This window comes from Anabrus simplex, chromosome 2 (assembly GCF_040414725.1).
Source record: "Anabrus simplex isolate iqAnaSimp1 chromosome 2, ASM4041472v1, whole genome shotgun sequence".
Classification (NCBI taxonomy): domain Eukaryota; kingdom Metazoa; phylum Arthropoda; class Insecta; order Orthoptera; family Tettigoniidae; genus Anabrus; species Anabrus simplex.
The window spans coordinates 134147116-134165763 of record NC_090266.1 but is presented as its reverse complement, the minus strand read 5'-3'; the positions used below and the strand labels follow the sequence as shown (position 1 = coordinate 134165763).

The 18648-nt window shown below is 36.6% G+C and overlaps 1 protein-coding gene across 4 annotated transcripts in view; it reads left to right on the top strand.

The window, feature by feature from the left end:
* The window catches only part of LOC136863938 (serine/threonine-protein phosphatase 2A 56 kDa regulatory subunit delta isoform), a 766800-nt gene extending 751046 nt beyond the window's left edge, over positions 1-15754 (top strand). For 3 of the 4 annotated variants that reach the window (XM_067140384.2, XM_067140386.2, XM_067140385.2), the window contains one exon: positions 6805-15754. In XM_067140384.2, coding sequence (XP_066996485.1) covers positions 6805-6948 — 144 coding nt within the window. In that variant the 3' untranslated portion in view covers positions 6949-15754. The remainder of the gene's footprint in view (positions 1-6804) is intronic. The other variant, XR_010859229.2, reaches the window with a different exon arrangement.
* Positions 15755-18648: the final 2894 nt, after the last annotated feature.

The following is an 18648-nucleotide window of genomic DNA, read 5'->3' as shown; positions in this document are numbered from 1 at the left end:
ATTGATCTTCATTATAGAGTGTTATGCCTTTGTGCGTTCAGTCTGCAAGCCTCTGTGAATTTACCAAATGACTCCATTATCCTCTGCTTGTAACTAGCCTTTGGCCTCATTTATTTCCATACCTCTTATCTTTAAATCATTGGAAACTGAGTCTAACTATCATTGTCTTACTCTCCCTTTACTTTTCATACCCTTCACAAAATAGTCCATTAATCTCCTAGGTAACCTATCCTCCTCTATTCGCCTCACATTACCCCACTACTGAAACAGATTTTTACATGCAGTTTCATCCATCAAGTTCACTCCTAATTTATATCCCGATTCAGATTACCCTCCTGCCGTTGTTCATACCTGTCTTTAAGAGCAATCAGTCTCGCTACTTTCATGTCTGTTGCTTCTGACTTATGAATAAGATATACTCGGTCCACCCAGCTGTCACTCTCATGCAGCAAAGTTGGTCTGAAAACAGACCAGTGTGGAGATTGTTTTGTCCTGGAGCCGACTTCTCATTAAAACTTCAGTGGTGTTCACGCAACATTAGTACCATGGTTACCGCTTGCATCGCCAATATCTGTGCGCAGTATGACTGTCCTATGTTTATTTCTCACAGATGACTCACAGACGACGTGATCAAGCGAAGCACAATACTACCAACCACTCTACTTAGGAACTAGACCATCAATGAGCATAGGCAGTTACCTGAGGAAACACCATTGGTCTGCATTGGTTAGGGTAGGGCCTGGATAAGACCATTGGTCTGGATTGGTTAGGGTAGGATCTGGACAAAACCAGTGATATGAAGACATGCAAACGGGGTCTCCTCAGGTTAGAGCTGCGAAGCGGCCCTAGACCTCTAGTTACATAAGAAAACACCATTGGCCTGCACTGCTTTTATACTTCGCGTCTTGGCAACGCTATGTGCTTCTAATCACTAATGGTAATGAGGTAACAACGCATTTTACAACAGCCAATTGCCATGGGCGTAGCCTTTCTAGCAATGGAAAGTGGCGTGCGCTACTCTTCGTTAGGTTATAAAAGTAAATGTGCCTTTTGGGGTGGGTTGGTGGGTCCCTGGCCATGGCAATGAACACATCTCTTCTCTAAAAGGAATTCCACATAAGTTTTGCATGCTTTATTCCACATCATCTCCTTATAAAACTGCGTGAATACGGCTGAAGTTTTACAGACTTCTCACTTACAGAATACTGTTGATCTTAACTGTGAGCTCACTGCATTAACTCTGCTGCACTTTGATTCAAGATGACAAATTGGACCAAATATTTATTTACAGGAGTAAGGGATTGGAGTGACTTAACAAGTTCGATAAATTTCCTACTTCTTTAAAAACATTTAAGAAAATGCTAGGAAAATAACTGACAGGGAATCTGCCACCTGGGCAACAGCTCTAAAAGCAGATCATTGATGACTGATTGTCAGTCATATTAATTATTTTAATTAGAATAAGAGTTATTATTAGGTAAATTAACTTATTTAAAATATATTAGTGAATAATATATCAATAGTCTACCAGAAATGTATAATATTCATAAGATTCAGGTTTGATCTTGATCTACTTTTTACTTGATGGAGACCAATTAGTTGCAGCAAGGATGAATACCAACTTTATCTTCATACTAGCAATTACCCGTGGCTTCGCTTGCGTGGATTTCATAATTTGACCAAAGTAATCATTCCTCGGCATTGTACTAAGACTAAGAGTTTACTGAGCAAGTGGCCATGCGGTTAGGGTCGCGCAGCTGTGAGCAGGCACTTGGGAGATAGTGGGTTCGAACCCCACTGTCGGCAGCCCTGAAGATGGTTTTCTGTGGTTTCCCATTTTCACACCAGGCAAATGCTGGGGCTGTACCTTCATGAAAGCCACGGCCGCTACCTTCCCAATCTCCGACCCTTCCGTCGCCGAAAACCTTCGATGTGTTAGTGTGACATTAAAAAAATAAGCAAAAAAAGGTGAGTTTCATTTACCCCAGAAATTCTTTGTAAACCATGTTTGTGGTATTACCTTTTGGGGCTAAGACGACCATGCGACATAGAACTGTACATGTGAGAAACAGTCTTCTCTCAAGTCAAGAAAATAAATACATGTTTCTTTATTTTTAAAGGAGATTCCAAATACCTATTCCCACATCTGTAACATCTTCAGTTTTTTATATATACATAAGTATCCTCATAAAAAGCATTCAACCCTTTGATCAGTCCTACCCCCACCCCCATCTAAGCGTACTTTCCAAAAACAAAAATACATGTTTCTTTATTTTTAAAGGTGATTCCAAATACCAATTTTCACGTCTGTTAAATCTTCAGTTTCTAAGATATAAGTATCCTCATAATAATTCAACTATTTCTCACTTCTTTTCATCCCTCCCGTTAACTGCCTTCTCCGAAAACAAAAAGGTACATGTTCCTGTGTTTTTAAAGGACTTTCCAAATACCAAGTTTCTTGTCTCTAACATGTTAAGTTTTGACATATAATGTGGATATACCGGTACTCATTTAAAAAATTCAGCCGCTTTTATGATACTTTTTCAACCCCTTACCTGGATTTTCCGATAACAAAAAATACGTGTTTCATTAATTTTAAAGGAGATTCCAAATACCAGTTTTCATGTCTGTATGTCTGTAACCCATTCAGTGTTTGAGATGAATGTATACTCATAAAAATAATTCAACTTCTTCTTCCTGCCTTCTTTCCACCCCTCTCCCGCCTTGAGTGGACTTTTCGAAAACAATGTTTTTTTGTTTTTTTTTTTAATTTTGAAATGAATTTCAAAATACCAACTTTTATGTCTGTAACAGCTTCAATTTTAAGATAAAGTATTCTCATAAACATATTTCAACTCCTTATTTATTATTTTCAACCCCACACCCTTTACATCGATTTTCAAAAAAAAAAATGCGTGTTGCTATATTTTTAAAGGCGATTCCAAATACTAATTTCCACGTCTGTAACATCTTCAGTTTTGAGATATAAGTATCCTCATAAAAGTAATGCAATCCCTTTTTCATCCCCCCCCTTTTATACCCGTTAAGTTGATTCCCCCTCCCCAAAAGTGCAAGTTCCTTTATTTTTAACGGAGATTCCAAAAACCAATTTTCACGTCTTTAACATCTTCAGCTTTTGAGATATAAGTATCCTCATACAAAGAATTCAACTAATTTTTCAATTCATTCTCCCCCCTTTAGTTGATTTTCCGAATACAAAAGAACACGTGTTTCTTTAGTTTGAAAGAAGATTCCAAATACAAATGTTCATGCCTCTAACATCTTCTGTTTTTGACATAAAAATATAAGTATCCTCACAAAAAGAATTCAACTCCTTTTTCACCCCAGCCCGTTAAGTTGATTCTCCCCCTCCAAAAATTGGGTGTTTATTTTTAAAGGAGATTCCAAATACAAATTTTCACACGTGTAACATCTTTAGTTTTTCAGATATACGTATCCTCATACAAAGAATTAAACTAATTTCTCAATTAATTCACCCCCCTTAAGTTGATTTTCCAAAGACAAAAGATTACGTGTTTCTTTACTTTGAAAGAAAATTCCAAATACAAATTTTCATGTCTGTAACATCTTCAGTTTTGGAGATATACGTATCATCATGAAAAGAATTAAACTCCTTTTTCACTCCACCCCTGCCCATCAAGTTGGTTTCATCCCACCCAAAAAATGCGTGTTTCTTTATTTTTCATGGAGATTCCAAATACCAATTTCCATGTCTGTAACCTTCAGTTTTGTGATATAAGTTTCTCCAATATGCTTACAATATTGTGATTTTTTTTTATTCCACCTTGAGATGATTATATAGGCTGAGGATGCTTGAAATTCAAGCGAAACATGTCCCTATAAAATAGTGTTGTAGCATTATGATCTAACAACATAAAAGCAATTGTATTGAAAAGGTGGAATAAAAAATCACAATAATGTAAGCATATTATAGCAAATTCAATATGGGTCTAATCATGACATTAGTTACATGTAATAAGTTTCTCCAGAAACAGAATTAAATTTTTTTCAGTTCCTTTCACACTTCCCACTTAAGTGGATTTTCCAAAAATGTACAGTACCAGTTTATTTAAAAGAGCTTCCAGATACGAATATCACGACTGTAACTTCTGCAGTTGTTGAGATTTATGTATCCTCGTAAAAGGAATTCATCTCCCCTACTAAGTTGATCCCTCCCCCAAGTTCCTTATTTTTAAAGGAAATTACTAATACCAATTTTCACATCTGCAACATGTTAAGTTTTGGAGATATACTGTAGATATGCTGATTTTATAAATTGACCCACTTTTACAGTTCCCCTAAGTGGATTTTCCAAAAAAAATTATGTTTCTTTACTTTTACAGGAAATTCCAAATATCAGTTTTGAAATCTGTAATATCTTGCGTGTCTGAAATAATTTGCAGATATAGTCTTTATAAAAATTCACCCCGTTTGTGTTTGTCACTCCTGTTCACCCTGTATTCATCGGATACTCCAAAAACACAAAAATATGTGTTTCTTTATTTTTAAAGGAGATTCCAAATACCAATTTTCATGTCTGTAACATCTTCACTTTTTGAGATATAAGTCTCCTCATAAAAGGTGTTCAACACGCTTTCCCCCATTTTTCAGCCCCCTTAATGGGATTTTCCGAAAACAAAAAAATATGTTTTTCTTTATTTTTAAAGGAGATTTCAAATACCAATTTTTGTTTGTGTAAACTTTTAAGTTTTTGAGATACAGATGTCCCCATTTTAAAAATTTACCCCCCTTTTCACCCCCTTAGCGCCGGAATATCCAAAGAATCCTCCCTTAGCGAGCACCTATATGTTAATATGAATTATCCCCAAAATTTCAATTCTTTATGTCCAGTAGTTTTGGGTCGGCGATGATGAATCACTCAGTCATTCAGGACATGTTCTTTTATATGTATAGATTGTGATCTTTCCTACTTTTAAAAGCTCCACTCAAGCTTTTTCGTCTGCTTATGTCATTCTACGCCATCTCTCGATTGACATCTTGGAACATACCACTTAGTCTAGCATCTCCTCTCTTTATTTCCCAAGTGTTCCCATCCCAAAGTTTGCAACATTTTCATAACAGTACTCCTTTTTTGTTAACAAATATAGCATTAGTGGTTGTTCCTCCTCATCAGTACAATTCAAATTGGTACACAGTTATATATTAAATATACGCATGATACTAGTTTCGGCCCTGAAATCTTGAGCCATCTTCAGCCATACAACCATAATAATATTAAAATAATATTAAAAACTAATTAGCTTATACAAATGTCTTACAAATTATACACATAACTGTTCTTTGAGTGCATTGATGCACATTGAATAAAACATGAGTCTACACTTGATTTATTAAAATAACTTGCACACGTTAAAATTCTTATGACACTAATGTAAGTTGGTTACTGTATTTTACGTCATGTTAATGATACTGTTTGATCATTGTTGTCTATAAAAAGTAATATTGGCGTTGGTTAATTTCACCATACAAACACGTCTTTCATTATAACCATATTATTATAAATTATCCTGTCAGTCTTTTGCATTAATACATATTGAATGTTGCATAATTCTGTACTTGATATTAAAATAATTTACCGGGCGATTTGGCCTTGCGGTTGGGGGGCGCGGCTGTGAGCTTGCATCTGGGAGATTGTGAGTTTGAACCCCAATGTCGGCAGCCCTGAAGATGGTTTTCCATGGTTTCCCATTTTCACACCAGGCAAATGCTGGGGCTTAATTAAGGACACGGCTGCTTCCTTTCTTACTCCTAGGCCTTTTCTATCCTTTCGTCGCCATAAGACCTGTCTGTGTCGGTGCGACATAAAACAATTAGCAAAAAAAGAAATTAATTTGTGCACGTTAAAGTTTTATAAAACTAATATAAAACAGTTGTGGTGTTGTATGTCATTGATGTCACTGCCTTGGTTGTTGTCCATATGAAAGAAAATTGGATTTGTTGACTTCACAATGTTTAAATGCCTTTTATATGACATTCATCCAAGATGTCATTCAAGGGTATGTCTTATGTACAAAGGTCTGTTTTGAGAAAATAATGAAATAAACAATGCAGTGTAGGGAAAATTTTGAAATAAACAATGCAGTGATGCTCCTAGGATTGTGTGTTGAATGTCTTCAGCAAAAGTATTTCTAAAGTATTGCCGTCACTTGTATATAATGTTGATTGCAAGTGAGTGTTTTCATCATGTGAAAATAGTCTCAAATTGTGGATAAATCTTAAACCTGAAAATGCTGAAATATGGTAACTTTGTTTATGAAACAATAAAAATGTTTGGTGTGTTTGAACCCCACTGTCGGCGGCCCTGAAGATGGTTTTCCATGGTTTCCCATTTTCACACCAGGCAAATGCTGGGGCTTAATTAAGGCCACGGCTGCTTGTTGAAGTGTTGAAGTGAGGACAAAGAAGATGAGAAATAGTTTATACAGCATGTAGAAAAATCTTAATATAATTTTGTTAAATGTACTTAGTGTCGGTGCAACATAAAGCAAACTGTAAAAAGAAGTTAATGTACTTACAATTTCAAATCTGTTATTGTTCCTATTACTTTACTCCAATGAAACTACTTGGTTAAATTGTGTCGTATTGCTGCAGGTGAAAAGTCTTGTTTCCCATACAGAACGTAACTTTATCTTACAGTTCTCTTCAAAATAACATAACCTTTCTCCCTCATTTGCCTTGAGTTCAGTTGTTTTAGAATAAAGATTGTGGTTGTAAACTGTTGAATGCATTGTAATAATTAAAAATTCATGTATGTGTGTCTAGGTTCGCAAACTGCGCAACAAGGAGAAGCCATTCATTCGAAGGAAGTCGGAGCTGCCTCACGACACTTACACGATGAAGGCGCTGAGTGACCATAAACGAGCAGATGAGTTCCTCCCTACCCCACCGGATGTGAACAAGTGCTAATGAAAGGGCTGCAATTGCATGAAGGCTCATCTAGAATATCATAGATACGAGGTTGCTTCAAACATTGTGCAAAATCAAGAATCGCACTGTGTTCTTACGTTCCCATTGTTGTGTGTGTTAAAAGACACACTACCAAAGTTGCAGCAAGTTCATCTTAAGCATTGGATTTGAGAAAAGTTGCGGGATCTTGATGATAGAATGCAGGATTTATTGAAAAAATATATATATTATATATATATATACATACACATATATACATACGAGATAGTTTAGCCAAGAAATAACTGAGATATGTATTTTTCAGACATTTAATCTATGCAGAGAGCCTTTAGTTTCCATTGTTTTAACTGTTGCATGTTTCAGACCAGCCATTAAGTGTTTTATTCTTTCTTTTTCCTGCCTTGCTGTATACTGTATCTCAACTTTGAGAGTAATTGTTTGCTTCTTGACCAGACATTGCGAGATGTAATATGTGGTGATAGAATTTCATGCATTCAAATGTTGAAATTTTTTACTTGTATACTATTAAAAGTATACATTAAGAGTTATAAATGTATTTAATGTTGGCAATTCTTAATTTATTAATTTAACTCCATTCAAGCTTATTCGTCTGTTAATGTCATTCCACAAAATTAGGTCATGATATTACTCCTTGTAGTTCAAATGAGGGATTTCTGTCTATTGGACTTCTAAGATAATTCATGAGAATTAATAGCACTTACTTAATAGTAAGGTACTTAATAGCACATTCCCAACAAAAATAATATTATCGGCTCCAAAATTTTTCCTACAAACATTGCTGTAAAACAGAAGTAGAGTGGCTCTCCAGATGATCATATTACTAGAGTGCTGGTGGATTTGTGTTGGCAAACTACATAGATTTTGAAATTGTAGCAGGCTGATTACAGCTGACTGCAGAGGGGAAAAGTGTTTCATTGAGATAATGGCAAGGTAGGAGTTTACCTGATAGTGTGAGAAATAATTAACACAGCAAATAGAAAGATCTAAATCCCAATAGCAGTTCAAAGATTATAGAGATATGGATAAAGCAAAATATTGGTCCATGAATATTCAGTTACGAAAAATAACCTCAAGCAACATGCAACAGGTCATGGGATTAGACGGAAAGCAACTACAGGATGGCGCACGAATAGTTGACACATTTGAAAAGCAAATATACAATGCAACTTATGTACTATGTTGTTGAAATTTCGCGCACACCTTCCCTGTTTTATGGAAATAACTCTTGAGGTGACACTGCTGCTTTGTCTCCAAATGCCTGCATTCCAGTGAGCTTTCCGCCATGGCCGACCACTGCCGACGCTCCGTTCAGCAGCGCGCTAAAACAGTTATCTTTTATTGTGAATCAAAAAGTGTTAAAGCAACACAAAGGAAATTTTGAGCTGTATTTCAGACTAGGTGGGCACGAGCAAGGAACACCGTCCTTCACTTATACAGTAACTTTGAAGAACAAGGCAGTGTGAAGGAAGAAAAGCGACAACGTGCATCAGCAGTTCGGTCTCCTGAAAACATCGCTGCGCTGAGGGTCGCTATGCAGCGCAGCCCACACAAGTCAACACGGGGAGCTTCAAGAGAAAGTGGAATATCGCGCCGTTCAAGAATGTTACACGGTGACCTTCAATTGTACCTGTACAAAATGACTGTACTACACAAGCTAACAGATCTTCTTAGGCAGAAGAGTTTGCAGTACGCGTTATGGACTCAAGATAAAGATGAAGTACTGTTCAACAGTTGGTTCTCTGATGAAGCATATTTTCATCTCAACGGGGCAGTTAATAAACAAAATGCGTGGTTGTGGACTACAGAAAAGCCAGACATTATTCACGAAAAAACTACGTATGGGGAAAACGTGAGTCTGTGTGTAGGTCAGTCAAGACATGGGTTAATTGAACCATTTTTTCTTCAGTCAGACAGTTATTGCACAGCGATAGAAGGATATGCTGGGGAATGAATTCATGCCTCAAAATACTTGCTATCCCTATTCATACGCAGTGGTTGATGCAACACCTCACACAGCTAACGATGTTCTTAATTTTTTGAGGGGAGTATTTGGTGATCGTGTAATGTCTCATCGTTACCCTCAGTACAACAATAATGGTGGATTCTCCTGGCCTCCTTAAAGCTCATATTTAAATCCTTGTGATTTCTTTTAATGGGGCTATTTGAAGGAAAACCTCTTCACTTCAAGACCTCAAGGCCGCATTGAAAAGCGTGCTTGGATCTTGCAACTCAGCAGTGAAATTCATGAAGACCTGTGCTGCGAAGTCATCAGAAACACGCTTACTCGTCTTGAAGAGGTTGTCCGCCGCAATGGAGACCACATTGAACATGTGATATAGTGAAATGTATTTCCAGGGTCCAAGATGCCTGTGTCTAAAATTTCATTAGTGTTCTGTGAAAAATAAAGTTGTTATTCTAAAATTAAATGTGTCAACTATTCGTGCGCCACCCTGTACTTAGAAAGTTAAAATGCAGTTAATTCAAGGACATTTTTCTCACTCTACCAGGCATGTCTTCAGTATTCCATCAGAATGCTTGTGCTCATTTCCTTATGATGTACCTTAGGTTATCATGAAAATGCTTCTCCTGCAGATGTTTCCAGCTGTTGAGCACTTGTCCAGTCACTTCTATACTCTTAACCTCTATTTCCATGTTCCTTCTATGTATCTTTGTTTTGTTCAGTGCATTTTCTTACAAAATGTTTCCCATAATCACTATTCCTGTCATTCCAAAACAGTTATGTCACAAAATATCTTTTCTTATGTTTTTGTCTTTGTCTTGGTTTTCCTTCCCTTACTTTGAACTTTTCAGGTCATGAAGAAACTTTTGGTCTCTGAATCAAATGTTCTCTTTATCTTTTCCTCACCCCTTTCCATGTTCCTTTCTCTTCTTGCTGTCATTTGGAGTGTTACTCTTCTGGATTTTTCAGTAGCAGTAACCATTTAATTTCTAGATACATAGCATACACATAAGGTTCTAGGTTTTACATGTTCCCAGCGGTTCAGATTTGGATACCGTTGGCACTGCATAATCTTCTTATCAGATTGTTATGCGCAAAATCGAGAGTCGCACCTTTAAAGCAAGTCTCAATTCCCCGACTAGAATTGTGTGGTGTCTTACTGCTCTCCCATTTCCTGAAGAAAACACTTGCCTCTCTACACATGCCATTCACTAAGATACAGCTTTGGACTGACTCGACGATTATACTAGACTGGTTAAATGCGTGCCCTACTAAATGGAACATGTTCGTAGAAAATAGGGTTGCAGAAATTCAAGAAATTGCTCCCTCGAATCACTGGTGGTAGTAGTAGTAGGTATAGGCGGGTTCAGAGCCACCTTGTCAGCACCCGATGTCATTGACCCCATGACGTCATGACCACATGACCATGACGTCACATTGTTTGTAAACAATATATTGCCTGTAGAACATCTTCAACTATTCAGAAGCGAATCTCTTCATCTTAGGTCAAAGAGTCAGGTACGTAACACGTTGATGACTGTGTCACCCCTTATTCCTTTCAGACCTGAAAGGAAACTGGCGGTGTGAATTTTTGTTTGTACGTCAAAAACTGACTAAAATGCTCTTAAATACATATATTTTTAGTTTATTCTACAAAATAAAAATTAACATCTGAAAAAAAAAGCACCTGCACAATTGTGCGTGTCAGGACTTACTTCACTACTTACAAAAAAAAAGAAAAATTACCTCAATGCATGTGAATAAACATATGTACATGATCAAATGTTCTATTTTACAGTGGGGAATAATTTAAAACAATTAAACCTTCGTTCAAACACAAGTAAACGTTACATTTTCTGCATTGAGGAGGAGTTTTGATATTACTGCCCTTTTGGCGGCAGCAGCAGTTTGTCGTCAGACCTGAATGAAATCTGGAGGTGTCAAAACGTCAAAAACTTACTAAAATGCTCTCAAATACATGTTTTTACAGTTTATTTTACAAAGTAAGAACTATCGGCTGAAAAACAGAACCCGCACAATTGTGCGTGTCAGGACTTTATTCACTACTTGAAAAAAATAAAATAATAAAAAAATTCATCTCAGTACATGTGAATATGCACATGTACATGATCAAATGTTCTATTTTACAGTGTGGAACGATTTTAAACAGTCAAAATCTTATACATTACATTTCTCATGTAGAGTACGAGTTTTTCTTTCTCGGTCCTTTTTGCGACAGCACCCAGCATTCCTGCATGCATTGGCTGTAAGGAAACCTAGCCCGCACATATGTGCGTATCAACATTCAAAACCTCATGGTATTACGTACGATGTTGAAAGTTCACAATTTACGTTTGCTACACAATCTACACACTTCATAGATTATATTCTGATATTCAGTAAAGCTTCTAGATTAATATGAATGCAATAAATAAATACTTACTTTAGCCATTACTGCTTCCCGCCATATTGCTAATGAACTGTATATTTAAACTCTTCTTCCTTTCCCCTGATGGTCAAGTACTAAATAAAAACAGCTGAAGTACATGCTACGTGTCCCGCACAAGCACTGCAGTCCGGTCTAGCCCCAAGAAAACGTCAAATAAGCTCAGACATAAATAAAATACGAACCCGCACAATTGTGCGTACACGGTCTGAAAGGGTTATGGGGTGACGGACGCTCATACAAAATATGGGCCAGGCGGAGTGGTTCAGACGGTTGAAGCTCTGGCCTTCTGACCCCAACTTGGCAGGTTCGATCCTGGCTCAGTCCAGTGGTATTTGGAGGTGCTCAAATACATCAGCCTCATGTCGGTAGATTTACTGGTACATAAAAGAACTTCTGCAGGACTAAATTCTGACACCTCGGCGCCCCCAAAAACTGTAAAATATAGTTCGTAGGACGTAAAGCCAATAACATTATTATTATTATTTTTACAAAATATGGTATGTCACCCCTCAAGGGTACTGTGTACTGTGTCCAGGCTTCTCAACTTCAAGGCATCACACGAAACTACCGCTACCATCTGCTGTTGTATTGTGTGTTCTCATAAGGTGTTCATAGAGTGCAGTGTGGTGCCCATTCCCGTCTCTGCACAACAGATGATGGAATTTCACTGATATTTATCACCCTGTTTTCAAAACAATCAAAATTCAATTATTATTGGCAAGGAAAATAATGTGAATTGGAGTCTATTATTGTTGCATCACTTCAGAAAGAAGTAGTACAATACACCTACAGTGCTCTATTGACCATGGCTCACTTAGCAGAGAAATACATATAACTGGAATTCAGTTCTTGTCACACAACTAAACTGCAAGAAAAAAACAATGTGTCACAATAACAAAGAAAAATATGCCCCACTGTCAACTTAATAACCATCACCACAATAAGGGAACACACAAATAATAACTTTGAAAATTAGATTATATCTTTGATTATCATCTAGGAATGAAATTATTCACATTCTTAGCCCATTACACCTGAAATAATTATATTGCATTTCCGCAGCTTACCAGTTAAAAGCAACTGTTCACCTCGATGTTAACGTGTTTAATCCGGAGAGTATGAGGGTTGGGGAGAGGTAGAGCACTTCCCAGTCCCACCGGTTGAATGAATCAGACACTGCTCCTGTTGCATACACCTGTGACAACGTGACTTACCTTCGCCCCTGCAAGTTTCATCTGCATATGGAAGAGCTCCACCTTGCTATGATAAAGCTTACACACAGGACAATCCATCCTGCAAAGCAGCCCAAAATGGACTAGCCCTGGGAAGTCTCCCCTGCGTATGTATCATCGCCTGTGACTTAGAACTCCTGCGTCAATTTTGCCTCCACCCAGAACATTCAGCAAACCTCTCTCTCACCTTATTGGTTTTCTCATACTTCCATTTGTAGTATAAATACCACTGCTTTCCTTCACTTTCATTAGTACATGTCTTATTACGGTTATTCAAGGTGGAAAGGCATCATGGAAGAGTAACTCAACAACTGGGAACTGTTTCACCCCAGAATTATCATGCATTATAACCCTGCAAGAAAAGGTGAGAGAAAGAGATGATGATAATAATAATAATAATAATAATAATAATAATAATAATAATAATAATAATAATAATAATCTAATGTGATTGGCTTTACATCCCATTATAACTACTTTTACAGTTTTCGGGGATGCTGAGGTGCCAGAATTTAGTCCCGCAGGATTTCGTTTAGATGCCAGTAAATCTACAGACACAAAGCTATCGCATTTGAGCACCTTCAAATATCACTGGACTGAGTCTGGATCAAACCTGCCAAGTTGGGGTCAGAAGGCTAGTGCCTCAACCGTCTGAGCCACTCAGCCCGATGTATTTCCTGAAGATTTGGACCGTGTGATAACTCCTCTTTGTGTGTATTATTGTCTTATTTTTATGTACTAAGTTACTGCTTTTCATGTGTTTTCTTATTTGTATTAAACTGTTCTTAACTTTCATATTGACCACATGGATTCTTGTTCATTCATGATTTGTTTGTATTTATGTACTGCAGGGTTTTCTGAAATAGTCCTGTGTATTTTTTTTTATGAGAATGATGTTTGCTTTTAAATATGTTTAATTGGTAGTTTAATAGTTGTTTGCAATTCTCACATTGTGTCACTCATCACAAACTTTTATTTTCAGTTCCTTTTTTCTCTTTCTCAGTTCTCTTCATCAGTTCTGTTTTTCAGTTCCTATTTTTGATTCTTAATGGTATGATGTTGCTGTCCCTCTACATAAGAGATTTCAGTAGTCTCTGAAAGCACATATTGCACTCTTTACAAATCATAGAATTGTTTGAATGTATTTCAATCATTACTACTGGACATGTTTTTATTATGCCTTCATTCAACTGAAAGTTACTGAAGCCAGTGGTTATAGTATTGTGTTAGGCACAACAGCTGTGTATTGTTAACCAATGTTCCTTGATTGCGCTGTTCCTAAGTAATTTTGAATATAATGATAGAAGACATATGCATGAATATGAACTTTGTTTTCGCCCTATTTTAATAGATTTCGGTTTCTGTATTTGGGTTCAACATCTGCCATTGTCCCAGACTGATACTATTAAATTCACATGATTGTTTAAATATGATACTTTAAGGTTGCATAAAAGTTTTTCACCTTAAATTTTGTTTTCTTCCAAAGAGAAGTCCAGTAGACATGAATTTCTGTTTAGGGTTTCTTTCAGAATGTGTGAACAGTTGCTTTGTTTTCTAATGATAATGTTATTGGCTTTACATCCCACTAACTACTTTTACGGTTTTCGGAGATGCCGAATTGCCAGAATATAGACCCGCAGGAGTTATTTTACTTGCCAGTAAATCTACCGACACAAGACTTATTTGAACACCTTTGAATAACACCAGATTGAGCCAGGATCAAACCTGCCAAGTTGGGGTCAGAAGGACAGTGCTTCAGCCATCTGAGCCACTCAGCCTGGCACTTTTCTTCTTGGGAGTAAAATATTATTCTTTAGTAAATAGATCTTTGAGAAGCTAAACATTGGGATGAAATTGCAGGTGAAGGAGGAATCAAAGAGATTACCCTGAGAAGAATAAGGATGTTTTGGTAAAAAGAGGGAACAGACATTACCAAGAGGCTGAGAAAGGTAAAACAGCAAAAGCAAGTGAAAGCTTTGTCTCTTTCCTTGGTTGTCATCACAGGGTTCATAAATTGTAATCTCATGGCTGGGGTTATCATGGGTAGTGATGGTAGCTGATGAGATAATGGAGCAGTCTCATGGGTTATTTAGCTAGGAACAGTTTCTATTTCCTTCAAATAACCTTGCTGGTAGCAGTTAGTTCCTCTCTCATGAATAAATGCCTGATGGATACCATAGCCTTTGTTTCATAAAGTGTATAAAGAACATCATTTACAGTAAATATAGCTAGTACTATGGCATTGGTCATGTGCTTGTAATAAACATGTGTAGACAAAATAAAAATCCTTTGTAAATAGCTAATGCATAGCATTAAGGATATTGTAGGGTTAGCTGTGCCCTGAAGACTGGAAAACAGTAATGAGTTAAGCGGATGTGCTCATGAGCTTAGATGTTTTGTTGTTAAATGCATGCCACACTTTTATGTCTGACATGCCTTTCTTGAGGATGTGATTTTTCATCCCGTCTGACTTGCATGGTTTATTGTCATCAGTTTTGTACTGGAAAACAAAACAAATGCTCTGGGGAAGTAAATAGTCAATAGACTGGCATACTTCATTAGTAATTCATTTCTGTTGTATGGCCCTACAAAATGCATTTTAGGCCTACCTCCGAGTAAAAAGAAATTATCGTTTTTGATCTTTAGTAATTTTTTTTAATGTATAAGTGATCCTACCCATACAACACTGCTTTGTAGTATGGCCAATTTGCTGTACAAGTATAGTACTTGAGCAGGTACTCAAACATTCTAGAACTATTGTTTTGGTCTTACGGAATTTTCATTGAGGATTCAAACACACAACTAGTTACCATTTAGGCTTATTATTGAAATGTGTATATATATTATTAATTCAAAATATTTTTTGTATAAAAATTATATTTTTTATTCATTGTTCCAATGTAACCTTGTGGCTCTATGTACCATACTTCTGAGCAGTGTTCATCCTTTGTTTTAAGAGTATTGCATATATATTTGTATACTTGATTCATGTATGAAATGATTGCCAATTCAACATTTCCAGTGATAAAGGAAAAAAGAAAATTCATTTTTAAGGATAAGTTGCATTATAAAATTTAATTCTTTATAATGTTGTTCAGAATGGCAGTTTTGGCAGCAGCTCTTAAATACACTGTTTTATTGTTTCTTGTTGTCTTTTTTTTTTGCATGCTGAAATATATTTTCCTTCGATGATCTCATTTACATTTTCTACACTGACTGGTGAAGTTGGTCGTGCGCAGCTGTGAGCTTGCATTCGGAAGATAGTGGGCTCGAACCCCACTGTAGGCAGCCCTGAAGATGATGTTCCTTGTTTCCAGTTTTCACATCAGGCAAATGCTGGGGCTGTACCTTAATTAAGGCCACGCCGATTCCTTCCCGCTCCTAGCCCATCCTATCCAGTTGTCGCCATAAGACCTACCTGTGTCGGTGCGACGAAAAGCAACTTGTAAAAAAAAATTCTACACTGTGGTTTTTATATTTATTCCTATGCCCCTTTTCTCTCTGGAAATTGAAGCAAAGGATGATTTGTCACTGTACAAACTTTGCAGGTGCAATGTAGAGTTTAAAATAAGACTTTAAAATACAACTTTTTCTGAAATTGCTTTATTTCAGAGTTCTGCAGCACAAACAAAATACATTTCTCCCAGAGTGTATTAATTTAAGGATCACAAATTCATCTACAGTACTGTGTATAGTGTAAATGTACAGTGCTGTAAATTCATTCTACCCAGAGTGGAGTTCCACCCAGTTCAGCACAAATGAAACAAAATTAATTCTTCCCAGAGTTAAACTAAACAAAGGTATCACAAATTGGACACAAAATACATACAATGTACTGTTGTACATTCAGTTTATCCCAAAGCACATTCAAAATGACGTCCATGAAGTGCTGAATGGGTCTTGTTTTTCTTGCTACTTTTGGAATGACACTGACCCCATTCAGACCCCATTCTTGTTGGAATCAACTGTGCTTAGTGGGGTGTACAAACTAATAACAAACATCTACTGTGCTGTAGTCTCTAGTGACTGGAACAAACGCTTAACAATTCAACATAATGAAGAGGTAAAACTCAACAGGAAAATTTATATGATTGTAATTCATTTCCGGATGTATTCTGTCCGTGCAAGAATTCTCTTCTGCAGGCCACAAGAAGATAGTTTTCTCTTAATTCTGGGAATTTTGAATTGCTATGTAGGTGAACCTAGTACATTTGAATGCTGAACTGGCCTATGTTTTCAGTGCCTAGCAAGATGAGACATTATGCATCATAAATGTGAAATCAAGCACTTTCAGAAACATTTGTATATGATGTGTTAAGTCTTATTTTTAACTCTACATTACCTACAAAGTCTGTACAGTGATTTAGCAATCACCCTGTATGTCAAATGCCATGGCTATAATTGACATTTACTTTCTCTCCCAGTTCTTGCTTATTGTAATGTAGTCTTGTGTTGGTGGTGATGCTGATGATGGTTGGTGTTTTAAGGGCCCATGTTATGTAGCTTAATGTATGGATCAGATCACTTATGTTCTTTTAGGGCCAGATGTTCAGTTGTGCTAAAACCTAATCCACAAATGTGGATCAGATTTTTCAACATAAATATTTTCAACTAGGAAGTAAGACTTTCATTTTTGGGATAAGCTCATGTTTATATTAGGTTATTGCTTTGGCATAGTGATATAGAAGTCCAGAAAATGCTTCTTCTAAAGGTTCTCCAGTAATGTTAGGGATCAAGTTCAAGAAAATGGAAAAACTGTTGTAATCTGCAGAGCTGCAATCAGTAGTACATGCAAGTGGAGTACAGTACCATCGGCAGAATATTATAGTTTAACATTAAGAATTTCATATTTAGGTTCCGTATTGAAACAAGATTTACATCAAAGAAAAGACAATAATTTCCACCTTTTCAATACTATATATTGTGTGAAAGTTTTACATTACAGTTAAAACATCACAACTTTTGTATATTCGGTACCGGTTTCGACAGATTCCCTGTCATCATCAGCCGAGAATAATTAAACAAAGACAAGTATAGATCATGATTCTTATGGTGTAATTACAATGGTGGATTAAAATATACATTATATGATTAAAATAGTATATATATACACAAATAAAAGGTAAGTAAAATGGGAATGGTCATTATTCTATGAGGTGTACACCTTGATATTTCTAATTAAAAGGTTAATTTGTTAAAAGAAATTTTGTTCTTGTAATATATAATTAGGGCCTATAGTGAAATTTGATTGTAGGCTTAAATCTGTAATATTATAGTGAACATCAATCATTAAGAGTTTTGCTCTGTACACTTCTCCCAACATTCATGAATTGGAAGTTCACTACATTGATATAGATGTTGATTCCCATAGGGAACCTGAAATATTTGTCCCAAATGAGTAAATTTATAATACCAATATAGTTGGTCCGTTATTGGACGTTATAAATTATCCAGCTAACTCATTCCTGGTTGCCAGAGTTTCACCCCAGTGTGCTAAATTGGGCTCATCAGTTGGTAAATAGCACACTTACTAAGACGCATGGCTAGTGCATACCGTGGAGGCCACTGCATACGCTACTTGGAGCCACCGGCATTGCCAATACACTATGAGAGACTTTGTCTCATTTTCAGAAAATGATGCCTGCCTGGCCATCAGATGATAAAGATGTTGATTACCGTAGGGAACCTGAAATATTTGTCACAAATGAGTAAATTTATAACACCAATATAGTTGGTATTATTAGTTCACTACGTCTCGCTGCAAAGCCATTTCATCCCTGCATTCCCACTATATCTCACTGTTTCAGGTCTGATTACATCTTTTCTTGTTGCTTTATGAAAATTGAGTTTATTTACCATCCTTTCCACTTCCTCAAGCATAATTTCACCATCATCATTGTCCTCCTCCCAATAAGCTCAGTTGTTGGCGACATCACTTGGAAGATTTCCTTTTATGTTGAGAAGATTTTCAAAATATTCCTTCCACCTGTCCAGTGGTTCCATGAGATCTATTATGAGTTCATCTATTTACCCAAAAC